The sequence below is a fragment of the Dermacentor variabilis genome, chromosome 4 (assembly GCF_050947875.1).
Source record: "Dermacentor variabilis isolate Ectoservices chromosome 4, ASM5094787v1, whole genome shotgun sequence".
Classification (NCBI taxonomy): Eukaryota; Metazoa; Arthropoda; class Arachnida; order Ixodida; family Ixodidae; genus Dermacentor; species Dermacentor variabilis.
Window position 1 is genome coordinate 134,144,021 of NC_134571.1, and position 15,446 is coordinate 134,159,466.

Here is a 15,446-nt window from a genome sequence, read left to right on the forward strand (position 1 = left end):
ATATATCAAAGAAGGTAATGGCGAGAAAAAAATAACCATACAACAAAAAAGCAATCAAGTGAAATTAGTACAGAATACTTAAACGGGGGATTCAGTGTAACAATTAAGTGAACACTACTGTAGTACAGCGAACGATGAGACAGTAATGCTGCATCTTGCCGCTCCAGAACGTGAGAAATGAATATGCAAGCCTCATATTAGAAACTTACATAAACATGGAAATAAACTGGAATGCACTGGAAGCTGCATTTGTGTAACAAAGGAAGCAATGGTCATAATAAATAGTAAGTGTTTTATCTAAAAAGCCCTTTACAAGAGGCAAAGTTGTACCTCTCTGGCAAAAACAAAGTTGCAACGAATAATTTGCAAGCCAGCAAATACAATAATTAGCACACTGACATGTCCCACTTTGCGCACATCTCCAGTCTCCTAAAGTAAAAAAAAGCACTCTGAATGAGAAAAACGTTTAACACATGTAGCCCAGAGCAAATTCTTTGCCAGTTCACTCACACTTTCACATCCAAAAACATTTGCCACAAAGTCCAGGCACAGTTCCACTAATGTTTACCAATTCACCCCCACTTTCACGTCCAAAAATATTTGGCACAGTCCAGGCAGAGCTTCATAGATAAACAGCTTGAGAGCATCCTACTGATTATTGTGCAGTCCCGCTGCTGAAAATAGAACTGCCGCACATGCTGGTAGTGGTTTCAATGTAGACACACGTACTTGCTGCCCTGGACAGGTATGCTCAGATATCTGCACTTCCATTTTGTCGAAGTAGACACATTGATGCACTACGCTGGTAATTGAAATATTTTGAATGCACAAGTATTGGCTTCACCAGAAAGACTTGCCCACATACCACCACTGGCATATATATGCACTTGCTCTTCACTCAGTAGCATTGAACTTAAAGTGTTCCCTATGTGGGAGCCATGTGTAAAACCGGTGTCACACGACCACTCTCGATCGCGATCAAGCCCGATCCGGATCGAAATTATCGATGCGACTGGTTCACTCTCGTAGCTTGCGCAGAGGAGCCATCACGACCGAGAAATTCGATTTGTAACGGACTGGATAGCGGCTAAAAGAGCCCCGTGTGAAACCGGTACCAAATAATGCACAGACGTACGCTAGGAAAATGTGTTGCACAAGGACAAAGAACTGCGACATGCCCTGTTGTGCGAAGCGCGCGAACAGAACACATGTATATATATATTAAAAAAAACTGCGAGAGCGCTTCGCGAACTCCATGCGCACACATGGCACCCGCACGAACTCGGCAGGCCGCCGTAAAGCGCGAAGGGCGCACAGCGTACATTCCGACACATTTCCCAAACTGCAAACAATCGTACTACCTAAAGCATACAAGTTATTTTATACCAAGAGCATACTCGACTCACGTATGCAGTATGCACAAGCGAGTTATGCAGCGTACATGCTGTATCCATTCGCCAAATAGTAAAATTGATAACAAGCACAAAGCTACAAGGGACTCAATACATTACTACCATTTGAGGCGTCAAATAAAATCGAATTTGGCCGTTTCATATATTGGACACAATATATGGACACATGTGGTGCACGGTAATACCATGAAATACCCATCACGTGGGTAAAGGGGGCGAAAACACAATTGAGAACCTGAAGCGCAAACGATAAAAGCACGGTATGGTGCACGCAAAATTCTGTCAGTGCGCTGTAGCGCGAGGGAAGAAAATAGGGTGAGCACTTGACCTCACCTTTTGGGATACCGCACTAGTAGTGAATCATTAAAAAAAAGCCTGTTTGAACCAGTTCCCTTGTCTGCAACACTCTTGCTAAACGGGAGACTAAAATACCACGATGATGGCTCTATTGCGGAGATCGGCAAGGTGCGCACAGACAGAAATTTTGCCGCCTTTCTTCGCATTCTGCAAAAAGCTTTCTTGTTAGGATCACGCATAGCGGCCGACCCCGACGCTAGGGACACACAGGCACGATTTCGTCCCTCTAACTTTCGTCCTTATACTGCCCTTAACGCCTTAATTACAGCGTCAGTGAAAAGGCGCCTCACATAACATGACAGTGAACTTGAAGAGCTGATTAGTGCCCTCCACTCCGCGCCCTCCAATTGAAAACACTACTGATTTCCAAATTAATCTACACAAACAGATCGCACAACCCAAACTAATCACAGAACGTCGTTTTCTTGACGGCAAAACCCTGCAACACTTACATGACAAAGGGCAGCGGCAGCACATTCAGAACAGCCGCTATCATACCACAGCGCAATGCAAGTGCGATAACGTTATTATGCCCGGCTCAAACAGATCGCACAACCCAAACTAATCACAGAATGTCGTTTTCTTGACAGCAAAGCACTGCAACACTTACATGACAAAGGGCAGCGGCAGCACATTCAGAACAGTCGCAAACAGACCATAGTGCCATGCGAGTGCGATAACGTTATTATGCCCGGCTCAAACAGATCGCACAACCCAAACTAATCACAGAATGTCGTTTTCTTGACAGCAAAGCACTGCAACACTTACATGACAAAGGGCAGCGGCAGCACATTCAGAACAGTCGCAAACAGACCATAGTGCCATGCGAGTGCGATAACGTAACTATGGCCGGCTTCACGAATAACGTGGCCGCCTTGATCAAATAACAATTGAAAACACTACTGATTTCCAAATTAAAACCACACAAACATATCGCACAACCCAAACTGATCACAGAATATCGTTTTCTTGACAGCAAAACACTGCAACACTTACATAGCAAAGGGCAGCGGCAGCACGTTCAGAACAGCCGCAAACACACCACAGCGCAATGCGAGTGCGGTGACGTGACGACGCCATGACGACGCGACTATGCCCCGGCTCGCCCGGCTGCTCGGCATCACGAATCACGTGGCCACCTTGGTCACATGATTTGACGACGGTATCGCCACCTTGCGCAAGGTTGGATCGCGTTGATGGGTTGTTGAATATTGTAGAAGCCGCTAAAGAGGCTGACGCGCCGTGGCGTGGCGGTGGCGTTTTGAGTCGTTTGCAAAACGTATTCACCCCTCGTTTTTAAGCTGTCTGGCTTCCAACGTTATCAAAACGTATTCACCCCTCGTTTTTAAGCTATCTTGTTTGGAACGTCTTTGATGCGTCGATTTTGGTCAAAAATCCTTTTCAGACGTTGAATCCCTTAATACGACGTTTTCAAGACTTTGTGTGCTACCTGGGTAGGCGGTGGTTCCATTTTTCTACATATAAAATTAAAAAAATTAAATATACTTGCGTAATGTAGATGCAGCTCACAAGTCTCTCTAAAGCACACAGACCAGGTAATATTCTTGTGCTTGATAATAAACTATGTAGGAATTTATTGACATCTGAAGCTAATAGTGCATTCATAAAATCCGAAGTGTGGGAGGCAACTCCACTCCTTCTTCTGTGGTTAAAGGAACCCACGATGAACCACCTTTTATCAAAATGCAGAAAGGCATTTGAAGTGAAAATAAACTATTTCAGAAATGATATGCCGCAAAAAATTTTGGATGTTAACGTAGACGCCACGATTTCCGCCTTTTCTGCTCTATGACGCGCTATACGCCTCTATGCAGATGATTGTCTTATGCACAGCCCAGATGACTCACTCGCTGATCATCAGCGCCTTAAAGATTACTTTGTTTCATTTTGTGACTGGTGTGCTACTTGGAAACTGAGCATAAATTTTTATAAAACCGTTATAATGTCTTTTACTAACAGACATATGCCCGTATGTTATGATTATATATGCAACGGTGTACCACTAACACGAGTTTTTCAATACAAATATTTAGGCGTCATTTTTACACCCTCCTTGTCTTGGTCTAAACATATAGATTACATTTGTAGTAAAGGGTTAAAAAAACTTGGTTACATCCGCCGGACGTTGTCTCCTGCTCCGAGGGACACTAAATTAGTAGGATACAAAACACTGATTCGCCCAATTTTAGAATATGCTTCCACCGTATGGAACCCATATAATCAATGTGAAATTAATTGTATTGAGTCGGTCGAGAGGAAGGATATTCGTTTTGTTATACCGTCGCTTCGACCGAGACTTTCACCGTCAGCTGCTCTTACGGAATTAAACCTCCAGTTTCTTTCTAGGCGTCGGCACATGGAATCTCTGAAGATTTTCTATTTTTATAAGAACTCTCTTTGTCACCTATCAGATCCATCCATTTTAATGCCTGCTTGCCCGACTTCAACTAGAGCTTATCATGCCTCTGATATTAGACCACTCCATCCACGCACTAACACTTTCAAATACAGTTTCTTTCCCCGCATGATTGAACAGTGGAATTTGTTACCTGCCGAAGTTCGTTTGTTACCCATTTCGCAATTTTTAAATGCTATTGCTGATGTATAGTTCCTTCACATATTTATATTTCGTTTGTTACCCATTTCCCAATTTTTAAATGCTATTGCTGATGTATAGTTCCTTCACATTTTTATATTTCTATGTTCTTGTTTCTGCATATCATAATCAGTTTTCCCCGCATGTACACCCACTGCTGCCATAGCCCTAACGGGCTGCAGTATGCATAAATAAATAAATAAATAAATAAATAAATATAAGCGAAGCAGGGCTGACCTCGAAGAGCCGCAGTGCGCTTATCCAGTAGACTCGTGGCCGCACCCCGCGGCGGCCTCGGTATCTGTGCTATCTAACCGACCGCAGCTTGAAGCTAGCTATCGGCCAATAGCAGCTGTCTAAGGGAAAGATGAAATAGCGCGCCCAATCACGAAATAGTGCGTCTACAAGAGAGTGAGGGCAGCCTTCTGTTAAAAGGAGAACGTCTTAGAAAAAGGTCGCTTCGCGATCCGCTTGCGAGCTCCACGCACCATATGCATAAAAATTTGGCTGAGATGTTCACAGCACCGTACGCTAGCCGCGGACTGTGTTATTTCACCGAGCAAAAAGGGTGGTTCGGGGCCTCTAGATGGCCGATGAGGACGGGGGACACCTTTTTAAAAGGTCTATCCGCCGCGGTGGCTTACCGGCTGTGGTGTTGCGCTGCTAAGCACGAAGTCGCGGGACCAAATCCCGGCCGCGGCGGCCGCATTTCGATGGGAGCAAAAGTCAAAATTGACCGCCTGCTGTGCAATGGGGACTCGTTAACGTTCCCTTGGTGGTCAACAAATGTGGAGATCCCCACTGCGGCGTGCCTCATGGCGAAATTCTGGTTTTATCACGTAAAATCCCACAATTCAGAACTCAAATGTCCTTGGTAATAAGGGGAAGGGAGGGAAGAGACTGTTTACCACGGATAACAACTTGTCTTTTGCCTGGTTGAGCGAAGTGGAAGGGGGAGCCGAAAAGTCTCGGTGCTGAAGACTGTAAGCTATTCCGCTGCAGCACCTTTTTCTCTCCTGTTCGCCAGACTGCGCAGGCTATCGACATTAGCGTTTAGAAGATTGCCCTTCGAACGTATTAAAGTGTTTGGACCGTTTTGTATGTGCCAGGAATGTACAGACAGCGTTTTCTGAAGTTTTGTTTATGTCTGTAGGAATTTAAAAAAGTTTCATGTAAAACAGTTTTGCGTTTGACATGCTCTTATCTTTCGCCGATCGCGCTGTGTGTACTTGAGGAAATGCTCTGACGTTGTTCTTGTGTTGACTGACTCTTTCGTTTATATGTTTTGGTTGCGCTGGTGTATGTCGCTGGACAGTCGGCTTGTGCGACCTCGTAAACGACAACTTGAGCCTTCTCTCTTGCGAGGCCTTGTTCGGTGAAGGAAAGAGGTTGTTCAAAGTGTGTGTGTGTGTGTGTGTGTGTGTGTGTTTGTGTGTGTGTGTGCCTGTGTGTGTTTGTGTGTGTGTGTGTGTGTGTGTGTGTGTGTGTGTGTATTCTTTCTGTCGTGTGCGACGCCTAGGTCTTCTTTCTTAATAATTAGCATATGTACACTGGTGATTCAGTAAGATATATAGCTTCCTGTCTATGATATTCAACTGTTTCATAATAGAGGTCTTATAGTCAAGTTGTGTCAAATTAGGAGCGACACAAATCGTGGGCATAATGTTGAGGATATAGCTATACACACTCCTAAAGCAAATCTCTCCCTAACAAAAGAGCTGTTGTTCCCAATCAGATAACTGCAGAATTGGACACTTTAGTATCGGGAGCGTTAAGCGGTGCGTTATCGCGCTGCAATAGCAATGGTTAATTGGTGGAAGGTTTAGCCACTCAAACAGACAGTTACAGTGGTACCATCTGTGCATCTATTTCAGAGGGCACAACAGAGAATACTGCAGTGAATTAGGATGACATTACATATGCATCACATGCAGTGATGCTAAGCGCAGAAGCTAGTCTTTCTCTAACTTGGTTGAAAAATTTTCCTCATACTTCACCATATTTGTGCACAAGGTGTTCTTCTATTGGTCAATATGATTTTCGAAACTGTAAAGTTTATTTTTCCGTGAGCAGGAAGGCATGAGCTTTTCGAGCTTACATATTTTTAAAAAGTTTATATGCGCGCTCATGGAACTCAAGCTGCAATGATGTCGAAAAAGAGTTGTTTCTGAACTACACTGCCTTCTGTTTGAAACGATGGTCACAGAGGAACATTCTTCCTTGTTTTCAAGATTTGTTTTACGCTTTGATTAATGTGCCTAGACTATACGCAACCTTATTTGTATCGCAAAGAAGATGGGTGCCGTACCTCTCTTCCAGAAAATACCAGTGTCGAAACACTGCCACTTGAGGGCACAAACATAAAAGATATGAATATGTTTTTAATGCCGTATGCGGATGTAGAACCACCGCACTTATGGACACACGTCATTCGCAACAAAGCGCGCAGATACGTAGGCATTCTTACTACGTAGCCACAAACTCCAGCGCAAACCTCTCCCGAACACATAGGCACTGGACTCTGTCCTAGTTTGAGGTCAATATCAGTCCGCCGTGGATAGAGAGTTGCTCAGCGCCACGACTACCTTGATGTACTTGATGCTAGGTGTATACGTTCAGGTTCACGCCCAGATTAGCAAGCGCTGCTTTCCTTCGTATCTAACCCTACAGCCTCTAACCCTACAGCTAGAATAGAACTGGCAGAACTTTCGAAGTTAATCAACAAGCGTAAGACAGCTGACATAAGGAAGTATAATATTGATAGAATTGAACATGCTCTCAGGAACGGAGGAAGCCTAAAAGCAGTGAAGAAGAATGTAGGAATTGGCAAGAATCAGATGTATGCGTTAAGAGACAAAGCCGGCAATATCATTGCTAATATGGATGAGATAGTTCAAGTGGCTCAGGAGTTCTATAGAGATTTATGCAGTACCACTGGCACCCACGACGATAATGGAAGAGAGAATAGTCTAGAGGAATTCGAAATCCCACAGGTAACGCAGGTGGGAGAGGCCTTCGGCCTGCAGTGGGCGTAACCAGGCTGATGATGACGATTATGATGCTTTCCTGCGTACTGCAGCATGCGTTCGTTTGGTCAGCTACAATCAATATTTAATTGAGAGTGGACAAACATCGACAGCACAGATAGAAGTGCGAACTGCCAAATCGCAGTAACACTACTTCTTTGAAAATACAGGGACTTTTCCACTAACTCGGCGTCACGCATCGACAACTTGCAAATACCTACCTGCTGGACCATGGTCATTGAATTAACGTTGAATACTGAAGGTATCGTACACCAGTTTTAATTTCACTGTTTCTGAAATCATGTTGTAAATAACCAAGTGGCCTACAAGTGGCAGTTGCTGCGGTGATCGTTCTTGCTTTTAAGCCTGATAGAATCCTTCTGAAGGTCACAGTTTTGGTTATCCAAATCGGAAATTACAAATAATTGTGAAGCTGACGTCACAAGCAAAATTACGCCGTGTCCCTAACGAGATTTCAAAGAATTTTTCGTTCCTTTCAGCTTGCAGTGGTCCTATATCGGGCATTCAGTTCTGAAACCTGTCATGTACTAAGTAGAAAACTATGCGGTACTGTCGCAGTTGAGTGTGAAGCAATCAATCCATTTGACAGGTTTTCTGCCAACTGCCTAATTCTTGGCGCAGCCTTCGTTGTGGCCATGTGCCATGTTTGATGTTCATCGTCGTCGTTGCATACGACAAGCGTCTTTTGTGTTGTTCCCGCTGTTTTCACAAGCAAGACGACGAGAAATTTCTCGGTATCACCCCGCGATTTTGGGAAGAACTTATAGTCGAAGTACACAATGTCATCCTGGTCCTCTACAGTATTGTCTTTTGTAGTGTCGGAAATCTCCCCACAGACGTCAAAGCTGTGAAATTTCGTGTGGAGCACAAATCCCTGACAAACCCAGTCGTCCCGCTTAGCGCTACATTCATCTTGTGCTAAACCGCAACAAGTGCTTTGCCTATACGGTGTTTGAAATTCTTCGCTGTGGGATTATCACGCCGGATACTAATAGATTTTTTCGCCACTTATCTTCACCTACGAAAAATAAATCCAGCAGAATCCATCTGAAGATGGCTTTCTACCTCATTGCAATCCATTCAAGCAACACATCCAATGGCACCACCAAAACGCGCAACGATCTGCCCTGTACTGCATTGGGGCTCCTGTCTTACGCTTCGATGATAATTTATTGGCGTCACCTTTGAAACGTGGCGGTGACAAATAGTCGCCTAGCCTGCTTGAGTTAATCAGGTATGCTATACGTGAGTTCTTTCTAACATATTTCTATTCATCTCCTTAATCTTTTTTCTCTTCCTCAAAATTTCTCTATCTACCTCGTACCGGCACCTACGCTTGTAACGGATCGAGTCTTATCAATCGCCTCCCTGCTTCCTTTTTTCCACCAATTCTCTAAACCTATTTTGCTTATATCGACTGCAGAGCGATTGATGTTTCGTTCCACGTTAAATCCAAGCGCTTATGGAAATTTTACGTTACATATGGATCTCACTGAGTGAAACACTTAGCATACCATTAGGATGTTCTGAGTGGCCTCCGGATTGTGTTTGCAGCATACACAAGCCTCTTCTTGTTGCGTGTATTTGCTCCAGTATGGTTTCGTACTTAGGCTGCCAGTTGGAGCCCCAAATACTAAGCTTCTGTTATCGTACAGATTATCTCTTCCGATTTCTTTCTTCCCATTCTTATACATTTTCGTGTTATTTCTTGTTTCCATTCTTTAGATCCAATTGACCTTGTTTCTCTCACTTTCTTTTGGATAACTCCTGGTTGTCTACACTTTCAATTACCTTACATTTATATGGGCGCGCTGCGCCATCTATCACCTCGTCTGCCAACTGCGCGCGAAATCCCCCTTTTGCGTGCCTTTCTAGTTGCGGGATATTTATTTCAGTACACCCTAAAAGCCGTTGGAGGATATTACATAGGGGGATATGTAACATCGTCAAAGGTAATACGTAACATATGCCAACATACAAGCTAGAAAAGAAAGCGGAAAACATTCACTCTTAAAGAAGAATATTGTAAGGGCAACTTGCGTTGAAGTTTCTTTTTATGCAATGCAGAACAATTTATTAGTTATAAAAGGCAAAACACTGAAATTTACTACCACGAAACATTTCTTTTTAACTTTAAGTAAATATAAAAATCCGATAAATGAGAAGAGAAAACAGAGAGAGATGAAAAGGGGACGAGTAGGTTGATGAACATTCAGCGTATAAGATACGACCTAACGAGTTTTGAAATTGATTAAAGTCGAGTTAAGTTGCAATGCCTTACAGCAGCTTATTCTACTCGGTTGCGAAACGTGGTATGAAAAAATTAGCATACCATGATGTGCGACAAAAATGGTGTTTTAGTTGGAAAGGATGATCATGAAAAGAGAGTATAGCGGGCCGGGTATAAAAAAATATCTTCATTAAGGAACGGCTGGTGATAAGATTTATGAAACAGCGTTAAGCGGGCTTTTTTGCGACGAACTCCCAAGTTCTCGTGTTCAAGACGCTGTTTTTACTGTGACGCTAATTGTTCTTCAATAGCCCAAAAAGAATAAATCTCGTAGCACGATTTTTCAGTGCTTCAATATCACTAAAGGTACTCTCGTTCAGGATCCCACATGGCCGACGCATACTCAAGCTTTGGTCGAATCAATGCCGTGTGTTTTCCTAATATGGGGTGAGGCGTGTGTTAGGCTACGTTTGATAAGGCCTAGACGCTAGCGGATGCTAAAATGGTTTCAATGTGGCTTTTCCATGTAATATCACTGCAGAACCGGAGTCATAGATACTTGTAAGTGGAGGCAAGCTCTACGTGAGTGTTGTTTAATACGTAAGCAGTTTAAAGTATAGCAGTTCGATTAGTAAAATACATAAATTTAGTCGGGGGGATTTAGTGACATTGACCAAGTATCGCACCAAGAGCTTACAGTGTTGAGGTCAGTTTGGAGAGCCCCTTGATCAATTACAGAAGACATTTTACGGTAAATTACACAGACATCACTGGGAATTGTTCCCTCGCTTTCCAAGGACATTTGTGGTGCAGCGCTAAAGTGTCAGCCTCCTGTGCTGGAGGAACCCGTGTGACGTGAGCTCGACCGCACCCAGCGCAGGAAAATTTTAAATGTATTTGTATTCAATGAGGAGTGTTCCACATAGAGGCTAGATGGACCTAAAGTTGCTGAAGTAGACTAAAAAATGCTTTCCACATTAAACGTGTACGGGCTGCGCCGGAATTTCCGCGGAATTGAATGCAATTGTGCTACGCGTGTGTTTGTTTACCTTAGCCTTAAGCGATTGCCTAGAGATGTGATATCCATAGTATTTTATTCTTATATGTGATATCCATGTATTCTTCTTAGATGTAGTGATGAAAATTGTAAACTTGTACTATGGCGCAGTGTTTAGTGCCTCTACTTTCCAAGTGCACATTGCTGTAGTGACGGGAGTTCGACTACCTGTGGGGGTGGCTCTAGATAATACATTATTTTTCTTAGACCTATAGCGATGGTGAAACTCAGAATGATGTTTCACGGACACTTAGTGCCTATGGCGTTGCTCTGCTAAGTAAGAGGTTGGGATTCGATCACCGGGCATGGGGGCAATAAGATCAAATCTAACTAAACGCAGGGAATTCACATTGTACGGCTTCCTCCACTACGGCCATGTATCTTTTGTCAGATCATGATTTTGGCGCGTCGAACTCTATTATTCGATAAATAATCTTAGTTGGGCTGATGACGAGGTGGAACCCTGCAGACGCCGAATAGCGTCCATAAGTTTGATATTATTATGTTAACAGAAACCTGGCAATCAGATGACTTGGATGTTTTTCAAATTCCCGAGATGAAAACGTTCTTTGTGCGTAGGCTAACCCGACGAGGTGGAGGCGTTTCTTTGTTAGTCAATAGTTCTTTTAAAGCAGTTCTAGTTGACGAGTTTTCTTGTGTAACTGCTGATTACGAAGTAGTGTGTGTTCTTTTAGCAATGTTGTCATTGTTTCCTGTTATCGTCCTCCAGATGGCAACATGCGTTCTTTTCTTGTTTTCTTAGATAACTTGCTTACATTTGTAAATGAAGATCAGTATAATGTTGTCATCGGTGGAGACTGCAATATAGATATGAATTGCAATAATGTAAAAAAATTTGAGTTCGAAAATTTGCTTTCATATTATAACTGTGCAAACGTAGTAAATATTCCTATAAGTGTTACCATGTGCTCGCAGACCATTATTGATTGGTTTATAACAAATTGTTATGAGTCCTTGGTTACAACAGGAGTGCTTTCGTACCCAATCAGCGACCATAGGCCAATATGCTGCTGTATTAAGACCGACAGTCCAAGAGTGGACACTGATGTTGCTTCTGGTTTCCAGCGTGTCTCGCAAAAGGCTCTGGATGCTTTCTATTTGGATATAAGTAACGTGTGTTGGGACAATATTTTTCACTCTACTGATGCCAATGTGGCTTATGATACATTTTGAGTTGTTTTTCGGCAGTATACAAAAAAACACTTCATCTACAAACGACTAGAAATGGTGAAAGGCTGTCGAAAGCCATGGATGACACGTGAGCTTTTGCACAAGATTGACAAAAAAGATCGTTTATTTAAGAAGTTTATGCGCACGCGTAAAGAAGTAGACCTAAGTGCATTTAAGTGGTTTAGAAATGCCTTAGATAAAGAACTTAAAAAATCAAAGGAAATGTATTACTTTCATCTGTTTTCTTCCTGTTCTAAACGAACAGATGTATTATGGAACAAGTTGAATTCACTTATAGGACGGAGCGACAGGAAGGAACCGGTGACAGAAGTCTTGTACGGTGGGGGAACAGTCAGTGGTGACCGTATGGTCAACGTGTTTAACAACTATTTCGTGCAGCGAGATTTTGACACTTGGCCACGTGCATCCTACACAGCTCTAGATCCTCCAAATGCAAATACATTCTTTTTGGAAGCAACAGTAGAACATGAAGTTAGCGCTGTTTTCTTGGCGTTAAAGAACAGCCGAAGTTGCGTTGCTGATGGGCTGCAAGTAAGGCCAGTAAAATACGTAATAAATAAAATTGCTCCTGTGCTGACATATATATATAACTTATGTATTTCAACCGGTGGTTTTCCATCCAAAATGCAAGTGGCTCGTGTAGTGGCTTTATATAAGAAAGGAGACAAAAATCCGTCTCCAATTATAGACCAGTGTCGATACTGCCTGTATTTTCTAAAGGTTTCGAGAAAATAATCTATAATCGACTATATCCTTTCTGTAACAAGCACGTGATAACGAAATGCCAGTACGAATTTATAAAAAATCGATCAAAAGAACTAGCTCTTCTCGACCAGGAAGAATATATATTGGAGAAATTTGAACAAAAACAATTTGTTCTTGGTGTTTTTGCTGATTTTACGCAAGCCTTTGATTACATAAATCATAAAATTTTATTTGACAAATTAAGTCACTATGGCATTCGTGGGCTTCCCCTGATGCTTCTGAAAAGTTATCTTTCGGAAAGACGTCAGTTTGTGTCAATGAATGAAATGGTATCTGAAAGAAAGCAAATAATCTCAGGAGTACCGCAGGGTAGCATTCTCGGGCCTTTGATTTTTAATTTATATATAAACGACATAGTCCATATATCTTCAGAAGGTAAATTTATAATTTATGCTGACGACACTAGCATATTTGTTTCGTCTTCATCAGATGCCGAACTTTTTCATAAAGGTAATGCCATTTTAGAGGAACTAAGCACGTGGGCAGATAATAACCAATTAAAGATAAATGCAAAGAAAACAAAGGCTGTGATGTTTCATTCTATAGGCAGGAAGGTTTCAGTAGTACGTAACCTAATTTATCGCTGCTCAGAGATAGAGCTAGTTAGGTCTATTAAAGTACTTGGTGTACATTTTTCAGAATCACTGCAGTGGGATGAGCATATCAATGCGATATTACAAAAGTTAGGTGCAATAACGGGAATTCTGAACAGAAACCGCTATTTAATTCCGAAGTCGATAAAATTCTTAATCTATAACGCCCTCTTCGCTTCCTATCTAAACTATTGTCATTTGGTCTGGGGGACTACAACACAATCGAATTTCTCGCGGCTATCAGTCATGCAAAAAAGAATTTTGAGAATAATTGAGAATGTGCCACTCCGGCATTCTACTGTGGAGCTCTTTAAAAATTTAAGATAATTAGAGTACAAGACACATATGAGCATAAAGTGTTGCGTGAATATCGCCTTAACTATGATTGTCATAATTCTATCTTCATGGGTTTGGTTAATCTCCATTTGAAGGAAGCATTATATGCCACTAGAACAACAGAAATATGGAGTGTTCCATATTGTCACACTGGCTATGGTCGGCAAATGCTCCAAAACAAACTTCCACGTCTACTAAATGAGTTTAATAAAAAACAAATCGATATTCCCGAAGCAACATTATCTGACTTGTACACATTCTTTCTAGTCTAACATTGACCACTAGAGCTGTTTACGATTGCTATTTCATTATATTGTTTCAATGTCACTATTACTAACCGTACATTGCTATGAAATGTGCTGTCATTCGATGCTGAGGTGAAGTAAAGTATGTTAACGCATGTTGCCCTACGTAGGACAGTAACTGTTAATTTTATGGTTTTGTCAAGGTTTATGGCAATGTTGTGCTTAATAGGATGGTTTTGCAAAAGTGCACGACCATGTGAACTGGACGTGTGTGCCTCTGCTGTTGTCTTTGCCAGCGTGGGGGCGAAGGACTCCCTCAAGCCATCCTTGAATGGCTTTTCCCTTCGCCTCCCATCACATGTATATGTGATAAACCAATAAAGAATCAATCAATCAATCAATCAATCAATCAACTACAGCGGTGGTCGTGAACGTTAATGGAATTGAGTGAGAAATGTAGTTTCCAAAACTTGCTTTTGTCGGACCAACAAAGCTGCGGTTTTATCATTAATTATGCAGTGGAAATCATGCCATTATCTTGACCATACATTAAATATAACCGCATAATCTCGGTGACGTCTTACTTTACAGTACCAAACAATTTTTTTATTACGGGATTTTACGAGCCAAAACCCCAATCTAATTATTACGCACGCCGTAATGGGGGCCTCCGAAATGATTTGGGCTACCAGGAGCTATTTAACGTGCACCTAAATAAAAGTACATGGGCGTTTTCGCATTTTGCCCCCATAGAAACGCTGCCGCCGTGGCCGCAATTCGATCTCGCGACTTAGTGCTTAGCAGCCCTACACCATAACCACATCATTGCCCTTAGGTACGTAGTTAGTCAGAAATTGCACGTACAACGCCAGAAAAGAGCGGTCTGTGAGAAGCTTGCAATCTATGCTTGCCCGCATAAAAAACGTTTATTAATTCCGAAATTTGGTCCGACAAAATTTGGCAAAAATATATTTAGGGAATTGTTGCGAATCACCACGATGTTCTTTTTTCACGCAGAAACTCAGCCTGAGTGTGTGACCAAGGGAGGTGTATGCAACGCTACCTGCCTTGGAGCTGAGAATTCTCATTGGAGGTGCCCACCTCCAGAAAATTGTTGTGTGTATTTGCTCTAGGAGAGTCTGCTGCGTCGATTGAAGCATTTTGTTCTTTTTTTTGCTACCCTGTAACAGATTATTTTGTCAATACTATCAATAATAAAGATATAAACATGCGGAACCGTCACCTCTTTATTACTATTAAGAGAAGCTGTTTCACACTGAAACGACACATAACTATACAGAAATTTGGATCCTTGATACACGACTGAGAAAAAGCCGTCGCAGCATTCTAAACAGATATAACCACTTGACTCAAAAAGTAAACTAGGTCATAGCGGAAGCTGAGGATGGATGGCTAAAGGTGAAAGAACACTTTACGTAATAACAAAAGGTGTGCGAGTAACACAGTTTTGGTGATAAACTTTGTCAGCTCGACTAGCATGGTCGCAGCGTCTCTTGCTCGTTTTGAAAGCTTTCACTTGCGGTGTTACTCAGTGTCACCGTTTCAACTTTTTCC

At 42.2% G+C, this 15,446-nt stretch overlaps 1 protein-coding gene across 1 annotated transcript in view; it reads left to right on the top strand.

Moving 5' to 3' along the window:
* LOC142577955 (uncharacterized) overlaps positions 1–15,089 on the top strand; it is a 30,679-nt gene extending 15,590 nt beyond the window's left edge. Inside the window, exon 3 of the mRNA XM_075687388.1 lies at positions 14,889–15,089. Within this exon, the coding sequence (XP_075543503.1) occupies positions 14,889–15,004 (116 nt within the window). The 3' untranslated portion in view covers positions 15,005–15,089. The remainder of the gene's footprint in view (positions 1–14,888) is intronic.
* Positions 15,090–15,446: the final 357 nt, after the last annotated feature.